The sequence below is a fragment of the Oncorhynchus mykiss genome, chromosome 7 (assembly GCF_057628025.1).
Source record: "Oncorhynchus mykiss isolate SJ-2025 chromosome 7, ASM5762802v1, whole genome shotgun sequence".
Classification (NCBI taxonomy): Eukaryota; Metazoa; Chordata; class Actinopteri; order Salmoniformes; family Salmonidae; genus Oncorhynchus; species Oncorhynchus mykiss.
The window spans coordinates 7335001-7360313 of record NC_143028.1 but is presented as its reverse complement, the minus strand read 5'-3'; the positions used below and the strand labels follow the sequence as shown (position 1 = coordinate 7360313).

The 25313-nt window shown below is 44.0% G+C and overlaps 1 protein-coding gene across 3 annotated transcripts in view; it reads right to left on the bottom strand.

Moving 5' to 3' along the window:
• Positions 1-1062: 1062 nt before the first annotated feature.
• LOC110527311 (fibroblast growth factor 14) overlaps positions 1063-25313 on the bottom strand; it is a 75411-nt gene continuing 51160 nt past the window's right edge. For all 3 annotated transcript variants that reach the window (XM_021608500.3, XM_021608502.3, XM_021608501.3), the window contains exons 2-5: positions 19223-19333; positions 17018-17121; positions 4677-4875; positions 1063-4592 (exon numbers count right to left, since the gene is read on the bottom strand). In XM_021608500.3, coding sequence (XP_021464175.1) covers positions 4438-4592; positions 4677-4875; positions 17018-17121; positions 19223-19333 — 569 coding nt within the window. In that variant the 3' untranslated portion in view covers positions 1063-4437. The remainder of the gene's footprint in view (positions 4593-4676; positions 4876-17017; positions 17122-19222; positions 19334-25313) is intronic.

The window sequence follows — 25313 nt, the reverse complement described above, 5'->3', positions numbered from 1 at the left end:
GGTTGCTGATAATGGGCCTCTGTACGCCTATGTAGATATTCCATAAAAAATCTGCCGTTTCCAGCTACAATAGTCGTTTACAACATTAACAATGTCTACACTGTATTTCTGATCAATTTGATGTTATTTTAATGGACAGAAAAACGTGCTGTTCTTTTAAAAACAAGGACATTTCAGCCAATAGAGGCACAAGGAGAGCTATCGACACCCAAACAAAAGACCCAACGTGGATAAATGGCTCGGGAACGTGGGCCTGAACAGAGGAGCTGGAGCGTGCGTTCAAGGGAACACTGCAGAAGTAATGATGCTAAACGGGAGCGTTTTCTCCATTGAAAAGAGCCAGACACAACCTAGGGCACAGTGTCTTTGTCTTCAGCATGTCGTCTGTGTTCTTTTCTGTTATGCCTCTTAGATGACCGAAAAGCCTCGAGTCTGAAGAGACCCTTGAGTCAACGCTGGGCTGTTTGAGTTGCAGTGGAGAGGAGAGCAGTTAAATGAGCCAGTTGGAAGCTGATGATGAGATGGCCTTAAAGGGATACTTTGGGATTTTGACCAAGTTGCCCTTTATCAACTTCCACACAGTCAGATGAACTCATGGATGCCATTTTTATGTCTCTGCATCCAGTATGAAGGAATTTAGAGGTAGCTTTGCAAGCTAACGGTAACTAGCGTTAGCGCAATGACTGGAAGTATATGGTATCTACTAGCATGCTAGCAGTTGCCATAGACTTCCAGTCATTGTGCTAATGCTAATTAGCAATTGCGTTAATGCTAGTTAGCAACTTCCTTCAAACTGCTCACAGATACATACAAATGGTATCAGCGAGTTCATCTGACTCTGGGGAAGTAGATAAAGGGCTTGATTGCCAAAATCCTGAAGTATCCCTTTAAGGGGGCTATGAAAAAGCTACCAACTCATAGAGAGGAAATATTACCTTATTTCTTCAGCTATTCGTCCCTTGTCCAGCTCCTATGCCACGTTTTGATGTGAGGAAACATTCTCCTTTCTTGGTAATGTCCCAGATTGGGACAATGCAGAGTAATGTCAATAACATCACCATGTCTCCTTCATATAAATATTTTATTCAATATGTTGTATCTGTGTATACAATGGAGACACAAACTGTACAGTGCAGACAAACTCTTTTGCATATATATGTATGTAAAGTTAGCGGTACATTTACCGACATGATCTCTTTTGTTTCTTCTTTTTGTTTTGACTTGATACACATAGGCTACAGTACTACATGCTTATCTCCACTGCCTTTCTTGTTTACCATGCAACAGGTGAGAGACTGAGAGAGAGAGACAGATGGAGAGATAGAGAGAGGGGTGGGCAGGGTAAGGGGAAGAATGAGATGGAATGTTGAGAAAGAAAGAACGTGAGAGAGAAAGAGAGAGAGGTTTGTACATTTGCACAGTCAAAGTCAATTCAATTTGACAAAAACTGATCCAGTCTCACTTGAAGTAGTCAGTTAGAGATTCAGAATCCAGCAGCACATAGAGCTCACTGATGGCAGGATTCAATCAGAGACCTTAGAGAGAGTTTGGCCAATGCAGTCTGAACTATGACATCACAGAGCTCGATGGCAGCCACGTTCGTGTCACTGGGCAATATTGAATCCTCAAGAGGCAGCAATGTGGTGCCCAGCTCTACAGTTGGCCCAACTCTCCATGTTAAAGGACTCTGGTTTCAACAGGAACAGAAACACCATTAACTCAAAGACACAACACCATCAAATTGTAGGTCTACATTTCTTTGTCAAGAACAGCAGCTTTTGTTCAGCTTGGTACAGACAAAACACTGGACAAGAAGTACAGCAAATGTTGCTTCAACACTTTCCCACAAACAGCCCAGTGGAATCTTTATTTTTACAGCGTACCTTTTCGAGTGGTTTCTCTATGATCTCACCCAGCTAGCAAGCTTACAGTGGCCCATGAGCAGCCTGGGCCACAGGGCAAATTCGGCATCCATGGCCCGTTTTGCTCATAGGCTTTACAGTGGCTGACTGTTGTAATAAGCTCTTGGAGCTAACGTGAGTCTTCAGGTCCCAGGCACGGTTACAGACTCAGCAAACTACCTCTGCTACTTATACAGGAAGTGACAGATCTTGATCCTCACAGTAAACATTTCAGCACAAAAACGTAACAGACCAACATCATTCCCTTATTTCATTTAGACGAATGACACGTAACAGAGTTTGGGTAAAGTCAAACGACGGGTAAAGTCAGTATCAATGGCTTCTAAATGAGAAAGCTACAACTCCAAGATGGGATGGGAGGTTTGTAGTCACAGTGTGAAAGCCAACGGATATAGGACTACCGCAGCGTACCTCTTACCAATGCCAGCTTACAGCTACACCTCCAAGATCACTTATTTTACTGGTCCGTTTAGGACTGTTCCCTGTAGTGACTCTGTAGTGACTCTGTTCTTTCAATATTTTTTCTACGTTCTTTGACTCTGTCAACTTCACTATGTGTGCATGTACAGGGAGCTGTCAAAATACAGGAAACGCCAACATAGAGTCTTAATAGGGCGTTGTGCCACGAGCCAGAACAGCTTCAATGCACCGTGGCATAGATTCTAGAAGTGTCTGGAACTCTATTGGAGGGATGCAACACTATTCTTCTGCAAGAAATTTCATAATTTGGTGTTTTTTTTGGCAGGTTGAAGTTTGTCACGAGTCTTGGCAGAACTGAGCGATTTCCCCTTAGATAGGCCAGCTGCAAAGTGAAAATTGGCTTTTTGGTGTTAATTTAAGGTTAGGGTTATGCATTAGGGTTAACAGTGTTGTTAAAGTTAGGTTTAAAATCTGATTTTATGATTTGTGGCTGTGCCAGCTAGCTAGTGACCACTCTGCAGAACTGCCTCCAGAACAAGATTCATGACAAAAAACACTAACTTGCGTTTTGTTGATGATGATGGAAAACGCTGTCTCAGACACCGCTCCAGAATCTCCCATAAGTGTTCAGTTGGGTTGAGATCTGGTGACTGTGCGGCCATTGCCTGTGGTTTACACCATTTTCATGCTCATCAAAATGTTCAGTTACCACTTCTGCCTGTGGATGGGGGACCCTTATCATCCTAGGGGGGCATAGCCATGGTAGCCAAAATAATGGTCTGCCCAGCATTTTTATAAATGACCCTAAGATGGGATGTTAATTGCTTAATTAACTCAGGAACCACACCTGTGTAGAAGCACATTCTTTCAATATACTTGGCATCCCTCATTTACTCAAGCGTTTCCATTATTTTGGGCAGTTACCTATATGTTGCCAGTGAAAATGCTACATGTCCGTCACCCTTGTGCCACCTTTGGCACTTTTCAAATATTGAATTGGAATTTCAATTCATGTCCTGAATTGACCATGGCTCTGGATAGAAACTCATAGCTTCTGTGGACATGCTAGTTACTCTGCTACCATGCACTCTACCTACCATGCTTTGCATCTGCTACCTCCTCAATACTACCAAAGCATTAACATCTCATCCCCAGCCCCAGTCCTCTCCCTCTATACATGTCTTACAAAATATGAGTATTGCCCTCCTGCATCCTTCGCTGCCTAAATGAACCTACAAACACACAGAGAAAATAGTGATAGTAAGAAATAGAATAGAGATGTGGAGGTAGAGATAGAGAGAAGCTAAAAAAGAATGAGAGAGTGAGAGAGACAGAGAGAGAAAGAAACTAAGAACGAATGAGAGAGGGAGCGAGAGAGAGAAGATAAGAAAGACAGAGAGAGAGAGAGAGAGAGAGAGAGACAATCATTTGAAAAATAGATGACAATTCTGTTTTGTGTCATTACAACAATCTATCCAGACGATCGCTGGTGCATTTTGGGTATAGAATTATAAACAAACAAAGAAATTGGTAAACAGACGAACAAACAGACTGTGGTCAATATGGATTGACTCTGTTGATATAGTGCGTCAGAGTGAGAGAAGGGGCTTATGGGTAGCCATCAGCAGGCAAGGCTACCTGGCAAAAAGGAAGAGGGAAAAAAACGCTCTGTCATCATTCTCACAGATTGTCACAGAAAAATAATCGTAAGGATTTGAAAAAGGCATTCCGTATCGCGTAGGTAGGGCATTCCGCTGTCCAAGTTTGTAGTTTATCTAGCTGATAAGATCAGCCAATTTCCCTCCTCCTCCTCCCCTTCCTCCTCCTCCTTGTCAACACCTTCCTGCTTCTTCTTCTCCCCTCCTCTTCTCCCTTCCACCTCCCCTCCCCCATCCCCCAAATGGAGTGGTCCATTTCCTCATCTCGAACACCACTGCACCGAATTAGCCAAAAAGAGAAAGAGAGAGAGAGAATGAGCGAGAGAAAGAGAGAAGAGGTGGGACTTAGCCCATAATTGACCAATCAAGGTGAGAGTTTGAGTGCAGTGGGCAGAGTCTCAAGTCTCTGTCGTGTGGGGGGAGAGGAGGGGGCAGGGTTATGTTGCAGTCTCCTTCGGGTCGGGTTTGTTGATTGGTTTACCCCCGTTCATGGCCACTGGTTCGCTGGTTGAGCTTTTGCTGGGCGGGACTCCGGCAACTTTAGGCAATGTCTCCCTGACGTCGTGCAACGACGGCTCCTTGTACATCGCAACTACAGAGAACAGGAGAGATCAGAGTGTTAGAGCGTGTGAGTGTGTGTGTGTGTGCATCCATGTGTGTGTGACAACCCCCTTACCTTCTATAGGTTTGGGCAGGAAGTGAGCGGCTGGTTTGGTCTTTTTCACTCGGTTGCCCTTCATGGGCTGTCCTTCCTTGTTCAGGCCCAAGAACCAGGCCCTCCCAGACTCATTCTGTCTGTACAGCATCGACGAGTAGATCACATAGTAGTTCTCAAACACAGACTCCTTAAACTTACACTCTGCTGTAAACAGCTCCTACAGGAGACACAGAAACACACGCAGGCACACACACAGAATCAGTATCAAACATACAACAATGGACAAATTGCTACCACTTAATATTCCATTAGATACCAGCCCAACATCCATCCAAGACTTTTATAATAGTTTCAATCAACTGTTTCCATGACGTTTATTTAACTTCAATTGGCGATGATTTACCAACATTCAACCTGCTAAATGACTCACCCTGAATTGAATTCCGCTGCTCTATCGATCTCTACATACATTCAGACTGAATCCTAGAAGTTGTTCAGCCATCCTAGAAGATGTTTGTGCTCACTTCAAAATGAGGGGTGTTGTACAAAACAAATTCATCAGCGATTGGATCGTCTCTAACCAATCAGAGTATCAAAGCCAATGACGTGATTCATGGTTCGTGATGGCTCGCTCTAGCCCAACCCATTGGTTTCTGGAACCAATCAGAATGTTTAGAATGTGTTTGCATTCTACAAGATGTCAGGGAGGAAAGCAAATCCAGACTCTTTGTGGAGAAGAAACGTTAGTGGGGGTGGTGTTTGGCGCTGTGGCTGGATGGGCAGTCAGTCTTCTAAATGACTGATTTGTACTGTAATTAACCATCCCTAGCTTCCAGAGCCTCAGAGAGACAGACGGGCTGGGAAAACATTGAAATTCCAATCAGGTGTGCTTGTCAGTCACCACCACAAGAAAAGAGACACTCGCTCACCTGTGTGGGCCTTTGTCCCCAGTTACCATGGAAACGATGGAACAGAGAAGATGGGAGGAGAAGAGGAGGAGGCCGGGGCAGTGGTTTGATGTGATGGCTAGGTGTGATTGATCGTGTTTGTGGTTGGCAACGTATTTCCATTTTCCTTTGCTCTTTTTATGGTTCTCATTATGGTTCACTGCACTTTTCCCCTGTGTCTTTCAACTCTGTCCAATTAGCACATTCAGGCTGTGTCTCAATAGTCTAAAGTTGCTTCCTCTACTTGTCTTCTCTCCTCTCTTTCATCTGCTCTGATGTGAAAGAATTGGACAGGTGTCCACCATGTTGCTCTTACTTATCTTGTGATTTCAGATCATTTAGGATTTAAAGGCCCAATGCAGACTTTTATTTTATTTTTATCTCAACATCAAATCATTTCTGGGTAACAATTAAGTACCTTACTGTGATTGTTTTCAATTAAAATAGTACAAAATAAACAAAAATAGCTTCTTAGCAAAGAGCGATTTTCTCAAGCAAGAATGTTGCTATGAATGTTTGGGAGGGGTTTGAGTGGGGAGGGGAAAACTGAAAACTAGCTGTTATTGGCAGAGACGTTAGGAACCCTCTTTCTAATTGGTCTATTAATTAATTAATCGCCTGGTGATACCACCAAAACTCCATCCCACCAAAATATACATTTTTAAACAGCTCTTTCACTAAAAGGACATTATCATAATTTTCATAATTTCACAGTATTATTCCAACCTCATAGTGTGGAAATATACATAAAACACAGGAAATCACACGTTTGACCGCACTGAGCCTTTAAGGTGAGGTGACAAGGAGAGGAAGCCATTTTAGACAATTGAGATGGACCTGCATACTGAACAATGTTATAAAACACAGGCTGTTAGAGAGAGAGAAGAGGAGGCAGTGGAGATTAACGGAGAGAAAGAAAGAGGGGAAGGAAAGAAAGAAAGAAAGGAGGATGTAGGAGGAGAGAAGAGAGAGATAAATCACCAAGGGAGGAGGATGTTTCCTGGGGGGAAACACACAAACACACACACACACAGTCTTGTATAACTAACCTTGTGGGGACACACAATTCAGTCCCATTCAAAATCCTATTTTACCTAACCCCTAAACCTAACACTAACCTTAACCCCAAAACCTAACCCTAGCTCCTAACCATAACCCTAAAACGAACCCTAGCTCCTAACCCTAAACATAATTCTAACCCTAACACTAATTCTAACCTTAACTCTAAACCCCATAGAAATAGCATTTGACCTTGTGGGGACCAACAAAATGTCCCTAGTTCGTCAAATGTTTGTTTGTTTACTATTCTTCTGGGGACTTCTGGTCCCAACAAGTATAGTTAAACATGTTCAAACACACACACACACACACACACACACACACACACACACACACACACACACACACACACACACACACACACACACACACAAACACACACACACACACACACACACACACACACACACACACACACACACAAACACACACACACACACACAAACACACACACACACACAAACACACACACACACACACACACACACACACACACACACACACACACACAGTTTGCTACGACAGGAAAATAATCCTGCAGCAACAGGAAATGTGAGGTATTATGTGGATTATAATTCATAGACATTTTTGTAGGGGTTGATACATTTTCCGCAAGGGAAAATCAAGTCTGACATTTCAAAGTGGAAATTACAAACTTCAGAAGCCTTATATCTTGCATATACAATACTTTTTAAATGTCCTGCACTGCAAGAAACTTCTCCTGCAACAGGGTGATCAAATGAAGATCCTACATCTGTACACACACACATGCTGGACCTTGATACACTGCTCAAAAAAATAAAGGGAACACTAAAATACCACATCCTAGATCTGAATGAATGAAATATTCTTATTAAATACTTTTTTCTTTACATAGTTGAATGTGCTGACAACAAAATCACACAAAAATTATCAATGGAAATCAAATGTATCAACCCATGGAGGTCTGGATTTGGAGTCACACTCAAAATTAAAGTGGAAAACCACACTACAGGCTGATCCAACTTTGATGTAATGTCCTTAAAACAAGTCAAAATGAGGCTCAGTAGTGTGTGTGGCCTCCACGTGCCTGTATGACCTCCCTACAACGCCTGGGCATGCTCCTGATGAGGTGGCGGATGGTCTCCTGAGGGATCTCCTCCCAGGCCTGGACTAAAGCATCCGCCAACTCCTGGACAGTCTGTGGTGCAACGTGGCGTTGGTGGATGGAGCGAGACATGATGTCCCAGATGTGCTCAATTGGATTCAGGTCTGGGGAACGGGCGGGCCAGTCCATAGCATCAATGCCTTCCTCTTGCAGGAGCTGCTGACACACTCCAGCCACATGAGGTCTAGCATTGTCTTGCATTAGGAGGAACCCAGGGCCAACCGCACCAGCATATGGTCTCACAAGGGGTCTGAGGATCTCATCTCGGTACCTAATGGCAGTCAGGCTACCTCTGGCGAGCACATGGAGCCCCCCAAAGAAATGCCACCTCACACCATGACTGACCCATCGCCAAACCGGTCATGCTGGAGGATGTTGCAGGCAGCAGAACGTTCTCCACGGCGTCTCCAGACTGTCACGTCTGTCACATGTGCTCAGTGTGAACCTGCTTTCATCTGTGAAGAGCACAGGGCGCCAGTGGCGAATTTGCCAATCTTGGTGTTCTCTGGCAAATGCCAAACGCCCTGCACGGTGTTGGGCTGTAAGCACAACCCCCACCTGTGGACGTCGGGCCCTCATACCACCCTTATGGAGACGGTTTCTGACCGTTTGAGCAGACACATGCACATTTGTGGCCTGCTGGAGGTCATTTTGCAGGGCTCTGGCAGTGCTCCTCCTGATCCTCCTTGCACAAAGGCGGAGGTAGCGGTCCTGCTGCTGGGTTGTTGCCCTTCTACGGCCTCCTCCACGTCTCCTGATGTACTGGTCTGTCTCCTGGTAGCGCCTCCATGCTCTGGACACTACGCTGACAGACACAGCAGACCTTCTTGCCACAGCTCGCAATGATGTGCCATCCTGGATGAGCTGCACTACCTGAGCCACTTGTGTGGGTTGTAGACTCCGTCTCATGCTACCACTAGAGTGAAAGCACTACCAGAATTCAAAAGTGACCAAAACCTTCAGTCAGGAAGCATAGGAACTGAGAAGTGGTCTGTGGTTATCACCTGCAGAACCACTCCTTTATTGGGGGTGTCTTGCTAATTGCCTATAATTTCCACCTGTTGTCTATTCCATTTGCACAACAGCATGTGAAATTTATTGTCAATCAGTGTTGCTTCCTAAGTGGACAGTTTGATTTCACAGAAGTGTGATTGACTTGGAGTTACATTGTGTTGTTTAAGTGTTCCCTTTATTTTTTTGAGCAGTGTATTTTATAATATTAGAAACTGACTTAGGGACAGTTTTCATGCTGTGCTCTATACAGCTGAGGTTAGACCAGGGGTTAGAAGGGTGCTGAGGTCAGACCAGGGGTTAGAAGGGTGCTGAGGTCAGACCAGGGGTTAGAAGGGTGCAGAGGTCAGACCAGGGGTTAGAAGGGTGCAGAGGTCAGACCAGGGGTTAGAAGGGTGCAGAGGTCAGACTAGGGGTTAGAAGGGTACTGAGGTCAGACCAGGGGTTAGAAGGGTGTAGAGGTCAGACCAGGGGTTAGAAGGGTGCAGAGGTCAGACCAGGGGTTAGAAGGGTGCAGAGGTCAGACCAGGGGTTAGAAGGGTGCAGAGAGTGATCCAGTATTGATCCCACATGACCACCTGGTCCCAGTGAGGATAGAGCTTATTGTTTTCTCTGTCATGCAGGGAGTGTGTGTCAGTGTGTGCGTGGTGTGTATGTGTGTATGTGGTGTGTGGTGTGGTGTGTATGTGTGTGTTGTGTCGTGTTTGTGTGTTGAGTGTGTGTGTGTGTCATGTGTTGTGTGTATGTGTGGTAAGTGTGTGTATGTGTATGTGTGTCGTGTGGCAAATGTGTATGTGTGGGTTTGTGTGTGTTTGTGTCTCCAACACTGTTCATTATCACACTGCTAATTACCCAGGGGAATTGTGGGTAAACAAGTAAGTCAAAGAAAGGAAAGAGGGCGAGAGGAGGAGGACTGGAGAATGGCAGAATACAGGACAGAATAAACACTGTGTGAAGGACTAGTGAAACCTAGAGACCTCTTTAGATGGGGTGTTAAAGTCTTAAAAGAGCAATTTTCATTTTTGGCTAAATTAATTTTTGCATAAGTTATCTTTTCGAAATAATTTTGGCCGTTGTGGTTTAAACCAAAAAATCGATATGAAAAATGGTGTTCAGTTCTACAGTTGTCTGTATCTCTTCAGCTGCCACAAACTGTTAACATGGAGAGGTATAGAGTAGCATCCTTGCTGTTGTGTGTCCTGTCTGGTTGTCCTTTAGTGAGGATGACACCATGCTCTTCCTTTCAACTCCGCAAACCTTTCATCTAGTCATCCGGTCCTGTTTCTGCCTCTGGATCCAACACACACGTGCACACACACACACCACAAGGTCTATGTCAGAAAACAGATGCTCTGGTATAGAAAGGAAAAGTGTGTGAGAGAGAGAGAGAGAGAGAGAGAGAGAGAGAGAGAGAGAGAGAGAGAGAGAGAGAGAGAGAGAGAGAGGGAGAGAAGAGGAAGATAATAGAGAGAGAGAGCGAGAGAAGAGAGGGAGAGAAGAGGAAGAGAAGAGAGAGAGAACAAGAGAGGAGGAAGAGAGAGCGAGAGAAGAGAGGGAGAGAAGAGGACGAAAAGAGAGAGAGAGCGAGAGAAGAGGGAGAGCGAGAGCAAGAGAGAAGACAAAGAGGTAGTGAGAGAGAGAGAGCGAGAGAGAGAGAGAGAGAGAGAAGAGAGGGAGAGAAGGTGAAGAGAAGAGAGAGCAAGAGTAGAAGAAGAAAGAGAGAGAGGGAGAAAAGACGAAGAGGGAGCGAGAGAGAGAAGAGAGGGAGAGAAGAGGAAGAGAGAGAGCGAGAGATGATGAAGAGAGAGAGGGAGAGAGTGAGAGAAGATGAAGAGGGAGCGAGAGAGAGAGAGAGAAGAGAGGGAGAGAAGAGGAAGAGAAGAGAGCGATCCCTATCCTGCCTGATCCCTATCCTGCCTTTCCGAATTATAACCAAATCACCCAGGAATATTACGGAAATTAGGAAAGACCACTGCTGGCAAGCATCCACTTAAACAGCAACGGGGATAAATGGTGGGAAAGAGTACAGTTGAGAGTGTCAGCATGTGTGAGTGTGTGTGCGCGCATGCATGTGTTGCCTATGTATTCATGTGTTTAATATGTCATGGAACATGTCAGCTCATAGGCATCAGCAGACTCTGGGCAGGAATTAGTGGTTGTCTCCTTGTTTATCTCTACTGAACAATAATATAAATGCAACATGTAAAATGTTGGTCCCATGTTTCATGAGCTTAAATAAAAGATCCCAGAAATGTTAGTTATGCACAAAAATTTTGTACACAAATTTGTTTCCATCCCTGTTAGTGAGCATTTCTCCTTTGCCAAGATAATCCATCCACCTGACAGGTGTGGCATATCAAGAAGCTGATTAAACAGCATGATCATTACACAGGTGCACCTTGTACTGGGGACAATAAAAGGGCACTCTAAAATGTGCAGTTGTGTCACACAACACAATGCCACAGATGGTTTTGAGGAAGCATGCAATTGGCATGCTGACTGCAGGAATGTCCACAAGAGCTGTTGCCAGATAATTGAATGTTCATTTCTCTACCATATGCCGCCTCCTATGTCATTTTAAAGAATTTGGCAGTAAGTCCAACCGGCTTCACAACTGCAGACCACATGTAACCATGCCAGCCCAGGACCTCCACATCCAGCCACCTGGACAGCTGATGAAACTAATGAGTATTTTTGTCTTGTTATAAAGCCCTTTTGTGGGGAAAAGGTGGCACATACAGCACCTATCTTACTTACGTTTTCCTCCATAGTATTAACATGTAGAGGATATGATAGTTCTCCCTCCATAGTATTAACATGTAGGGGATATGATAGTTCTCCCTCCATAGTATTAACATGTAGAGGATATCATAGTTCTCCCTCCATAGTATTAACATGTACAGGATATGATAGTTCTCCCTCCATAGTATTAACATGTAGAGGATATCATAGTTCTCCCTCCATAATATTAACATGTAGAGGATATCATAGTTCTCCCTCCATAGTATTAACATGTACAGGATATGATAGTTCTCCCTCCATAGTATTAACATGTAGAGGATATGATAGTTCTCCCTCCATAATATTAACATGTAGAGGATATCATAGTTCTCCCTCCATAGTATTAACATGTACAGGATATGATAGTTCTCCCTCCATAGTATTAACATGTAGGGGATATGATAGTTCTCCCTCCATAGTATTAACATGTACAGGATATCATAGTTCTCCCTCCATAGTATTAACATGTACAGGATATGATAGTTCTCCCTCCATAGTATTAACATGTACAGGATATGATAGTTCTCCCTCCATAGTATTAACATGTACAGGATATGATAGTTCTCCCTCCATAGTATTAACATGTAGAGGATATGATAGTTCTCCCTCCATAGTATTAACATGTACAGGATATGATAGTTCTCCCTCCATAGTATTAACATGTACAGGATATGATAGTTCTCCCTCCATAGTATTAACATGTAGAGGATATGATAGTTCTCCCTCCATAGTATTAACATGTACAGGATATGATAGTTCTCCTCCATAGTATTAACATGTAGAGGATATGATAGTTCTCCCTCCATAGTATTAACATGTACAGGATATGATAGTTCTTCCTCCATAGTATTAACATGTAGAGGATATGATAGTTCTCCCTCCATAGTATTAACATGTAGAGGATATGATAGTTCTCCCTCCATAGTATTAACATTTTGACACGACTTCCACCGAAGTTGTTTCCTCTCCTTGTTCGGGCGGTGTTCGGCGGTCGGCGTCACTGGTCTTCTAGCCATCGTCGATCCACTTTTCATTTTCCATTTGTTTTGTCTTGTTTTCCTACAGACCTGGTTTCCATTTCCCTCATTTATTGTTGTGTATTTAACCCTCTGTTCCCCCCATGTCTTTATGTGGAATTGTTTGTTGTAGGTGCTTATGTACATGTTTACTGGTGCGCGTCGGGTTTGTGTACCCATATTCTGTAGTATTTTTATGCCGTTGGGTTTTGGATTAAACTGCTCCGGCTACTACCTAGTTCTGCTCTCCTGCGTCTGACTTCCCTGCTACCAGTTACGCACCCCTTTACACATGTACAGGATATGATAGTTCTCCCTCCATGGAAAACTCTAAGACCTGATGGTGAGGGCTACAGTATATACTGTATACTGTTTTTGTTACTATAAAGGTGTAAACCAACATACAGGTTTCTGTGTAACTGTGTGTGTTGTCTGTGTGTCTGCATGAGTGTGTGCTCGAGTACTCAGATGTGTATGCGTGTAACTGTGTGTGTGTGTGTGTGTGTGTGTGTGTGTGTGTGTGTCTGTGTGTGTGTGCTCGAGTACTCAGATGTGTGTGTTGTTCACACTCTTCAACACACACTCAGAGCTGGTTTCCTCTTGCCCGGCATCGTTGGTAATTAACACATACCAGATCATTTCACACTAGGCCATCTGTTGACTGCAGAGACAGAGACCGAGAGAGATGGGTGGATAGAGACGAGTCTCTCTCTACAACCAGAGAGCTGTCTCATCTGTCTGACAGATGTGTAGTACTATAGATCATCTTGATGCTTCATCATCAGGAGGAGTAACACTACAACACTCTATTCTTGATCTTACTGTTAAGGGTCGGCCATCTTGTGTCTTTGTGATTCATCAAAGCAGCGCCTTTATAAACCATTAATCAAAGCAGCGCCTTTATAAACCAACACTCTATAAACCATCAAAGCATCGCCTCTATAAACCATTAATCAAAGCAGCGCCTCTATAAACAGTACTAGAGCAACATATCTGTTGTTATTATTATAAAACATATTTCTTCGGTAAAAAAATAGACAATATCTGTTAAATCCCTAACAGGACTGCTTTTTTTCATAGTCAGCGGTGTGTGTGTGTGCGCGCGGGTACATGTGGACAGGACTTCCCCCATCAATAATTAAAAAGCAGCCCTCCTCCCTCTGTCTCTAACTGAACAGAGAAACAGAACATAACATCTCTCCTCCAAAAAAGGACAAAACAAGCGGCCGGCTGCTCTCCTCTCTGCAGCATCATATCACTGTCCCTCGCTCCGACACAGTGAGGAAAAAGAGTGATATTTGACTGCTCTGGTGTGTCAGGGTCGGGAATAATTCATATCCCTCCCTCCCTCACTCCCTCTCCATGTCTCCCTCCCTCCCTCCCTCCCTCCCTCCCTCCCTCCCTCCCTCCCTCCCTCCCTCCCTCCCTCTCCATGTCTCACTCTCACCCACTCTCTCTCACCATCTTTCTCACCACTTCACTTTCTCTCAAGGAAGCCCTCAAGTTTCCTTGGAGACAAGGAGGGAGAGGAGGGTTTGGGTGCAAACGGATGTGGATTTCTCTCTATTTCAATCTCTCTCTCTCTCTCTCTTTCTCTCTCTGCTGGTCTTTTCCATATAAAGCTCCTTGTTAGAACACTACCTGTGGAAGCAGAAGCAGCAGCTTGTGTAATTCCATTATTATGTGATGAATAAAGAGGATGAGTGATGGTGAATTCACAATGAGAAACACGAAGGGAACTGTTCTTCTGATATATCTAGTGTCATATAGTGACATGCCCATTGATTCATCACCAACCCCATGAAGACTAGAGAACTGGTCATGACAATGTTTAGTATTCATGACGCATGTTCCCCTTCATACGAACCCGGGGTGAACCAATGGTCAGACAGACAGCACTGTACACATAAAATAAGCTACAAGAGTTTTTTGAGCGAGAATAAAGACGACTTTTGAGTAGTAAGCCATGTTAATAAGAAGGGTCTAGAATCGTCTTACAGTGCGAAAGTATTCGGCCCCCTTGAACTTTGCGACCTTTTGCCACATTTCAGGCTTCAAACATAAAGATATAAAACTGTATTTTTTTGTGAAGAGTCAACAACAAGTGGGACACAATCATGAAGTGGAACGACATTTATTGGATATTTCAAACTTTTTTAACAAATCAAAAACTGAGAAATTGGGCGTGCAAAATGATTCAGCCCCCTTAAGTTAATACTTTGTAGCGCCACCTTTTGCTGCGATTACAGCTGTAAGTCGCTTGGGGTATGTCTCTATCAGTTTTGCACATCGAGAGACTGACATTTTTTCCCATTCCTCCTTGCAAAACAGCTCGAGCTCAGTGAGGTTGGATGGAGAGCATTTGTGAACAGCAGTTTTCAGTTCTTTCCACAGATTCTCGATTGGATTCAGGTCTGGACTTTGACTTGGCCATTCTAACACCTGGATATGTTAATTTTTGAACCATTCCATTGTAGATTTTGCTTTATGTTTTGGATCATTGTCTTGTTGGAAGACAAATTTCCGTCCCAGTCTCAGGTCTTTTGCAGACTCCATCAGGTTTTCTTCCAGAATGGTCCTGTATTTGGCTCCATCCATCTTCCCATCAATTTTAACCATCTTCCCTGTCCCTGCTGAAGAAAAGCAGGCCCAAATCATGATGCTGCCACCACCATGTTTGATAGTGGGGATGGTGTGTTCAGGGTGATGAGCTGTGTTGCTTTTACGCCAAACATAACGTTTTGCATTGTTGCCAAAAAAGTTCAATTTTGGTTTCATCTGACCAGAGCACCTTCTTCCACATGTTTGGTGTGTCTCCCAGGTGGCTTGTGGCAAACTTTAAACAACACTTTTTATGGATATCTTTAAGAAATTGCTTTCTTCTTGCCACTCTTCCATAAAGGCCAGATTTGTGCAATATACGAATAATTTTGCACGCCCAATTTTTCAGTTTTTGATTTGTTAAAAAAGTTTGAAATATCCAATAATTGTCGTTTCACTTCATGATTGTGTCCCACTTGTTGTTGATTCTTCACAAAAAATACAGTTTTATATCTTTATGTTGAAGCCTGAAATGTGGCAAAAGGTCGCAAAGTTCAAGGGGGCCGGATACTTTCGCAAGGCACTGTATATGGTGAGCTACCGAGTGACTAGGACAGGCAAGCCCCATACTATTGTGGACGACTTAATTCTTCCTGCTGCCACGGATATGGCTGGGACAATGCTGGGGGAAAAGGCAAAAAAACTATACAGACAATGCCTTCCTCAAACAACACTGTTTCACGATTCATCAGTGACATGGTAGGAGGTGTTTTGAAACAATTACTGCTTCGCATTCAAGCCAGTGAATTATTTGTGTTACAGCTGGATGAGTCAACAGACGTGGCAGGCCTGGCACAGCTCCTGGTATATGTCCGTTACGTTTATGGGGGTCAATTAAAGGAAGACACCCTCTTCTGGAAACCCAACATTGCAGAGTTATGTGCATCCTTTCAAGCACAACCTTCTCATTAACCTGTGGTGAGTTACTCACAATTTTTGATGAACAAATAAAGTTTTATATGAAGATGGCTAAATAAAGAGCAAAATGATTGATTATTATTATATTTTTATTTGTGCCCTGGTCCTATAAGAGCTCTTTGTCACTTCCCATGAGCCGGGTTGTGACAAAAACACTCATTCTTATGTTTAATAAATGTATCGTATAGTGTGTGTGGCAGGCTTCCAATGATGGCAAAAAAACAACATTTGAGAGTGCGCTGACCCTGGTGCTAGAGGGGGTACAGCTGACCCTGGTGCAAGAGGGGGTACAGCTGACCCTGGTGCTAGAGTGGGTACAGCTGACCCTGGTGCTAGAGGGGGAACAGCTGACCCTGGTGCTAGAGGGGGTACAGCTGACCCTGGAGCTAGAGGGGAGTGGGTACGCAGCTGGAGGTTGAATGTTTGAAGGGGTACGGGACTATAAAACGTTTGGAAACCACTGTATTAGACAAATCCTCACTATGGCCTCTGGGGAAACGTACACGTATTCTTCCTGAAGGATTCCAGAATCTTGTTGAACCCAGTGTGTCTACAGGACAGCTGGGCTGTATATTAGTACGGTGACTGAGTGGTATAAAGGTTGCGTTTACACAGGCAGCCCAATTCCAATCTTTTTTTCACTAATTGGTCTTTCAACCTGTCAGATTTTTGGCCCATAATTGGGCAAAAGATCGGATTTGGTCAGCCTGTGTAAACTTAGCCTTAGATAGTTAGATCAATCTGTTTTAGGTGAAATAATTACACACATACACTTATAGAAGAAAACTGAGTATTGTCATAGTAGTCAACAGAAAATCAGCTCAACCAAGATGGCCGCCCGGCTGGCACACGTCATCATCAGCACTGGTCTGTACTCACTGATGAGTAGAGGTGTCCCTCCCCGTTCATGGCGATGTACAGACCCATCTTGACTGACTGGATGGCCACCACTCGAAGGCCCACTGGGATGAGGTTGAACAAAGCTGAGAGACAAATCAGCACAGTAAAGCAGATTGACAATCTTACTGATAGAATACACATTATTGTGTGTGTGTGTGTGTGTGTGTGTGTGTACGTAGCATATGTACAGTGCCTTGCGAAAGTATTCGGCCCCCTTGAACTTTGCGACCTTTTGCCACATTTCAGGCTTCAAACATAAAGATATAAAACTGTATTTTTTTGTGAAGAATCAACAACAAGTGGGACACAATCATGAAGTGGAACGACATTTATTGGATATTTCAAACTTTTTTAACAAATCAAAAACTGAAAAATTGGGCGTGCAAAATTATTCAGCCCCCTTAAGTTAATACTTTGTAGCGCCACCTTTTGCTGCGATTACAGCTGTAAGTCGCTTGGGGTATGTCTCTATCAGTTTTGCACATCGAGAGACTGACATTTTTTCCCATTCCTCCTTGCAAAACAGCTCGAGCTCAGTGAGGTTGGATGGAGAGCATTTGTGAACAGCAGTTTTCAGTTCTTTCCACAGATTCTCGATTGGATTCAGGTCTGGACTTTGACTTGGCCATTCTAACACCTGGATATGTTTATTTTTGAACCATTCCATTGTAGATTTTGCTTTATGTTTTGGATCATTGTCTTGTTGGAAGACAAATCTCCGTCCCAGTCTCAGGTCTTTTGCAGACTCCATCAGGTTTTCTTCCAGAATGGTCTTGTATTTGGCTCCATCCATCTTCCCATCAATTTTAACCATCTTCCCTGTCCCTGCTGAAGAAAAGCAGGCCCAAACCATGATGCTGCCACCACCATGTTTGACAGTGGGGATGGTGTGTTCAGCTGTGTTGCTTTTACGCCAAACATAACGTTTTGCATTGTTGCCAAAAAAGTTCAATTTTGGTTTCATCTGACCAGAGCACCTTCTTCCACATGTTTGGTGTGTCTCCCAGGTGGCTTGTGGCAAACTTTAAACGACACTTTTTATGGATATCTTTAAGAAATGGCTTTCTTCTTGCCACTCTTCCATAAAGGCCAGATTTGTGCAATATACGACTGATTGTTGTCCTATGGACAGAGTCTCCCACCTCAGCTGTAGATCTCTGCAGTTCATCCAGAGTGATCATGGGCCTCTTGGCTGCATCTCTGATCAGTCTTCTCCTTGTATGAGCTGAAAGTTTAGAGGGACGGCCAGGTCTTGGTAGATTTGCAGTGGTCTGATACACCTTCCATTTCAATATTATCGCTTGCACAGTGCTCCTTGGGATGTTTAAAGCTTGGGAAATCTTTTTGTATCCAAATCCGGCTTTAAACTTCTTCACAACAGTATCTCGGACCTGCCTGGTGTGTTCCTTGTTCTTCATGATGCTCTCTGCGCTTTTAACGGACCTCTGAGACTATCACAGTGCAGGTGCATTTATACGGAGACTTGATTACACACAGGTGGATTGTATTTATCATCATTAGTCATTTAGGTCAACATTGGATCATTCAGAGATCCTCACTGAACTTCTGGAGAGAGTTTGCTGCACTGAAAATAAAGGGGCTGAATAATTTTGCACGCCCAATTTTTCAGTTTTTGATATGTTAAAAAAGTTTGAAATATCCAATAAATGTCGTTCCACTTCATGATTGTGTCCCACTTGTTGTTGATTCTTCACAAAAAAATACAGTTTTATATCTTTATGTTTGAAGCCTGAAATGTGGCAAAAGGTCGCAAAGTTCAAGGGGGCCGAATACTTTCGCAAGGCACTGTATTTATCTATATAAGATTCAGATACTCAGTCAACCATGTGACACAGTTCCACACACACACACGACTAGAATGGAACGATACAGTATATACATGAAAGCTACCAGAACACTTAATCCCATGAATGGATCACGAGACGTGTATGAGACTTGACACATGCTTGTAGTAGCCGTGTGAGAAATGACATTAGTCACAGAGCCGTGTTCATCTGGACTTCTGCGTGTCAGTTCTCATTTGTCCATGTCTGACATGTACTGCATGAGATCTGTGATTGGATGACTTCTGATAAAATGTCTGTCACTGGGTTGACGGAGGTTGCCACTCAGCCACTCAATCTACCCCCCTCTGTGTGTGCATGTGTGTTCGTGCGGACTCACAGGAGTTAGTGCCGTCATCTTTGGTCCCGTCCAGACATCCATCTGGGTTCATCTGCAAGTAGTATCCCTGTCTGCAGTACAACCTGGTCACTATGCCCTTAAGCTGTGGATCTAGAGGGAGAGAGGAGAGAGGAGAGAAAGGAGAGAGGCGAGAGAAAGGAGAAAGGAGATAGGAGAGAGAGAGGAGAGAGAGAGAGGAGAGAGAAAGGATAGAGGAGAGAGAAAGGATAGAGGAGAAAGGAGAGCGAGAGAAAGGAGAGAGGAGAGAGAGAGGAGAGAGAGAAGAGAGAGAAAGGAGAGAGGAGAGAGGATAGAGAGAGGAGAGAGAGGAGAGAGAGAAAGGGGAGAGGAGAGAGGAGAGAGGAGAGAGGTGAGGAGATAGAAAGGAGAGATGAGAGAGAAAGGAGATAGAAAGGAGATAGAAATGAGAGAGAAAGGAGATAGAAAGGAGAGAGGAGAGAGAAAGGAGAAAGGAGAGAGAAAGGAGAGAGGAGAGAGAAAGGAGAAAGGAGAGAGAAAGGAGAGAGGAGAGAGAAAGGAGAGAGGAGAGAGAAAGGAGAAAGGAGAGAGAAAGGAGAGAGGAGAGAGAAAGGAGAAAGGAGAAAGAAGAGAGAAAGGAGAAAGGAGAGAGGAGAGAAAAGGAGAGAGAAAGGAGATAGAAAGGAGATATAAATGAGAAAGGAGAGAGAAAGGAGAAAGGAGAGAGGAGAGAGAAAGGAGATAGAAAGGAGATAGAAAGGAGAGAGAAAGGAGATAGAAAGGAGAGAGGAGAGAGAAAGGAGAGAGAAAGGAGAGAGGAGAGAGAAAGGAGAAAGGAGAGAGAAAGGAGAGAGGAGAGAGAAAGGAGAAAGGAGAGAGAAAGGAGAGAGGAGAGAGAAAGGAGAAAGGAGAGAGAAAGGAGAGAGGAGAGAGAAAGGAGAGAGGAGAGAGAAAGGAGAAAGGAGAGAGAAAGGAGAGAGGAGAGAGAAAGGAGAAAGGAGAAAGAAGAGAGAAAGGAGAAAGGAGAGAGGAGAGAAAAGGAGAGAGAAAGGAGAGAGAAAGGAGATAGAAATGAGAAAGGAGAGAGAAAGGAGAAAGGAGAGAGGAGAGAGAAAGGAGATAGAAAGGAGATAGAAAGGAGAGAGAAAGGAGATAGAAAGGAGAGAGGAGAGAGAAAGGAGAAAGGAGAGAGAAAGGAGAGAGGAGAGAGAAAGGAGAAAGGAGAGAGAAAGGAGAGAGGAGAGAGAAAGGAGAAAGGAGAAAGAAGAGAGAAAGGAGAGAGGAGAGAAAAAGGAGAGAGAAAGGAGAGAGAAAGGAGATAGAAAGGAGAGAGGAGAGAGAAAGGAGAGAGGAGAGAAAAGGAGAGAGAAAGGAGAGAGAAAGGAGAGAGAGAGAGAGAGAGAGAGAGAGAAGAGAGAGAGTCTCATTATTAAAAGGTGGGCTGGCTTCAGTGTAAAAGTTCAAGACTACATTATTCTGAGGTTTCTTTTATCTCCGTGACAATATCAGTCTGTTTTCACAAAGAAAGAGCGAGCAGACAGACCGGAGCTCAGGAGAAAAAGCTCTTAATCTCAGAAATGTCTGAGAATGTCAGCATGTGTGTGCAACCCAGTCCACACCCACACAGGCCCAAGACTTCATTATGTTCTCCCCCAACTCCCTGTCACAAAACAGCCAGAGAAAGAAACATGTCAAACAGAGAAACAGAGAGAGAAACAGAGAGAGAAACAGAGAGAGAAACAGAGAGAGAAACAGAGAGAGAGCGTAAGAGAAGGATTTTGGAACAGTGTTCTAGGGCTGAGGAGAAAGAGAATAAAGGAACAGGAGGAGAAGCCATGGATAAACAGTGGTGAAATAGCTGGACCCAACACACACATACGGTGCATTAGGAAAGTATTCAGACCCCTTGACTTTTCCCACGTTTTGTTACATTACAGCCTTATTCTAAAATGGATTCAATCGTTTTCCCCTCATCAATCTACACACAATTCCCCATAATGACGAAGCAAAAAGAGGTCTCTAGACATTTTTGCAAATGTATAAATAAAAAATAAAAAACTAACATATCACATTTACATAACTATTCAGATCCTTTACTCAGTACTTTGTTGAATCACCTTTTGGCAGTGATTACAATGTCGAGTCTTCTTGGGTATGACGCTACAAGCTTGGCACACCTGTATTTGTGGAGTTTCTCCCATTCTTCTATGCAGATCCTCTCAAGCTCTGTCAGGTTGGATGGGGAGCGTCGCTGCACAGCTATTATCAGGTCTCTCCAGAGATGTTCGATCTGGTTCAAGTCCGGGCTCTGGCTGGGCCTCTCAAGGACATTCACAGACTTGTTCTGAAGCCACTCTTGCACTGTCTTGGCTGTGTGCTTAGGGTCGTTATCATACTGGAAGGTGAACCTTGCTCCGTTCATCTTTCCCTCAATCCTGGCTAGTCTCTCAGTCCCTGCCGCTGAAAAACATCCCCCCAAGCCTGATGCTGCCACCACCATGCTTCACAGAATGGATGGTGCCAGGTTTCCTCCAGACGTGATGCTTTTGGCATTCAGGCCAAAGAGTTCAATCTTGGTTTCAATCAGACCAGAGAATCTTGCTTCTCATGGTCTGAGTCTTTAGGTGCCTTTTGGCAAACTCCAAGAGGGCTGTCATGTACCTTTTACTGAGGAGTGGCATCCGTCTGGTGGAGTGCTGCAGAGATGGTTGTCCTTCTGGAAGGTTCTACTATCTCCACAGAGGAAATCTGGAGCTTTGTCAGAGTGACCATGGGTTCTTGGTCACCTCCCAGACCAAGGCCCTTCTCCCCCGATTGCTCGATTTAGCCGGGTGACCAGCTCTAGGAAGAGTCTTGGTGGTTTCAAACTTCTTCCATTTAAGAATGATGGAGGCCACTGTGTTCTTGGGGACCTTCAATGCTGCAGACCTTTTTTGGTACCCTTCCCCATATCTGTGCCTCGACACAATCCTGTCTCGAAGCTCTACGGACAATTCCTTTGACCTCATGGCTTGGTTTTTGCTCTGACATGCACTGTCAACTGTGGGACCTTATATAGACATGCGTGTGCCTTTCCAAATCATGTCCTATCAAGTTAATTTACCACGGGTGGACTCCAATCAAGTTGTAGAAACATCAAGGATGATCAATGGAAACAGGATGCACCTGAGCTCAATTTCGATTCTCATAGCAAAGGGTCTGAATACTTATGTAAATAAGGTATTTATGTTTTTTTATTTGGAATACATTTGCAAACATTTCGTATAACCAGTTTTCACTTTGTCATTATGGGGTATTGAGTGTAGATTGATTTTTCATCGATTTTAGAATAAGGCTGTAACATAACAAAATGTGGAAAATGTCAAGGGGTCTGAATACATTCTGAATGCACCGTACACCGACTGCACCATCCTGCCTCACACACACACACACACACACACACACACACACACACACACACACACACACACACACACACACACACACACACACACACACACACACACACACACACACACACACACAGCACCCTCCTGTGTCTCTGTAGTAATGACGGATTCCCCTTCTGTTGACATTAATATTAACTGATGCTCTGCACATGTAGACCACACCCAATGCCCTCTCTCTCTCTCACTCTCGTTCTCCCTCTACACACACACACACACACAAACACACTCACACTCACACTCGACACACACTTTCTGTCACACAAACAGACCACACCCTCTTCTGAGTCTCTACAGCAATGTGGAGATCCCCTCTGAAGGTGTTGTGGTGATGTGTGTGTGCCAGAGAAAAAAAAGGTATGCTCCAATGAGCATGATAGATTAGAACTGCAGACGAGACTGACCCAGTTTAGAAGAGCGAGAGAGGGAAATAGAGGAAGAGAGAGCGAGAGAAAGGGATTTTCCAGTTTTCACACCAGGGACAGAGGCGTGATGGGAGGAATGATTACCAACCCTCTACACTAGTAGTCTGTCTGTTCAGCTCAACGTTCAACCACCTGAGAATACATTTTAGAAGACCTTAGACAACGTCTGGTCATTTTAATTTGGGGGTGAAAAACCACTTTAACCGTCTATTACTATTCAGTCTTTACTAATGACCAGAACAGAGTAGAGATGAGGAGATAGGGGTGGAGTCACTGAGATGAGAACAGAGTAGAGATGATGAGATAGAGGTGGAGTCATTGAGATGAGAACAGAGTAGAGATGAGGATATAGGGGTAGAGTCACTGAGATGAGAACAGAGTAGAGATGAGGAGATAGGGGTGGAGTCACTGAGATGAGAACAGAGTAGAGATGAGGAGATAGGGGTAGAGTCACTGAGATGAGAACAGAGTAGAGATGAGGAGAGGTGGAGTCACTGAGATGAGCACAGAGTAGAGATGAGGAGATAAGGGTGGAGTCTCTGAGATGAGAACAGAGTAGAGATGAGGAGATAGGGGTGGAGTCTCTGAGATGAGAACAGAGTAGAGATGAGGAGATAGAGGTGGAGTCACTGAGATGAGAACAGAGTAGAGGTGAGGAAATAGGGGTAGAGTCACTGAGATGAGAACAGAGTAGAGATGAGGAGATAGGGGTGGAGTCACTGAGATGAGAACAGAGTAGAGATGAGGAGATAGGGGTGGAGTCACTGAGATGAGAACAGAGTAGAGATGAGGAGATAGAGGTGGAGTCACTGAGATGAGAACAGAGTAGAGATGAGGAGATAGAGGTGGAGTCTCTGAGATGAGAACAGAGTAGAGATGATGAGATAGAGGTGGAGTCTCTGAGATGAGAACAGAGTTAGAGATGAGGAGATAGAGGTGGAGTCACTGAGATGAGAACAGAGTAGAGATGAGGAGATAGAGGTGGAGTCTCTGAGATGAGAACAGAGTAGAGATGAGATGAGGAGATAGAGGTGGAGTCACTGAGATGAGCACAGAGTAGAGATGAGGAGATAGAGGTGGAGTCACTGAGATGAGCACAGAGTAGAGATGAGGATAGAGGTGGAGTAATGATGAGAGTAGTGTAGATTATGCTCTAGAAGGACTTCAACAGTACAGATTCACTTAGAGAGACCCATTTAAACACTGTTTAATCAAGTGTGTCAGGGCTTCCTCTAATACCTTAATGAGTCTCTCGCTCTTTCTGTGTGTGTGTGTGTGTGTGTGTGTGTGTGTGTGTGTGTGTGTGTGTGTGTATGTGTGTGTGTGTGTGTGTGTGTGTGTGTGTGTGTGTGTGTGTGTGTGTGTGTCTGTGTGTGTGTCCTTATGGAAATCCTGTTCCGTATGAGTGTTAAACGAAGGAGTGTTATCAGACCATTGACTTCCCCTCAGAGACAGAGAGGGTATCAGGAAGACACATCTGTACCTTAACTAGACTCTCCTAAAGACCCTCCTTTATGGATGGTTCATCCTGGGTCCAGTTTCCCTGAGCCTCTGTAGAGTTACATAGTTCAAAGCTGCACAGTCAAACATGACATGGAATGTGGGGAAAAACAAAGCCCTTTTCCTAAAGTGTAACTCTTTTTCAATGGAAACACATGGTCAAGACGACCCAAAACAAATACAAAATTCCCAAGCTTCCATAAATCTGACTAACGGAATTGTATTTCTTAACTTTGGGAATTCTGTCTGCTTCAACAGGTAGGGTCTCTTTCCTTCCTCACTGACCTGCTGTGTGTTACTGGGGAGAAATTCCCATTTTCCCAGATTCCCATATCCTGTCTGTTACTAGGGAAACTGGTCCAGGATTCCCTCTTTGTCTGAGGTTGCCATGGATACAGTCTCGTGATCCCAATGTCCCTGTCTGCTTATCCAGAGGAAGGTATTTCCCCGTCTTTGTCTGCGTTGTTCCAACACCGCTAATCTCTGGTTGTCCTCCCCATGAGAATCCATATAATTTTAATCAAAATGATATCGACCTATTGAATAGAACATGTATTGAATAATACCTGTCGCCATAAATCAAAATGTCAATATCATAAGATTCTGTATTGCACGAGAGCAATCATTACAGTAGTTGTCATCATTGGTAGGCTACTCTAAATCAGGGATATATGGACTCTACATGGGCTCTCAGGTCAACTACAGATGGTGGACGTTCCTGTAACATACATGTACTAGGGA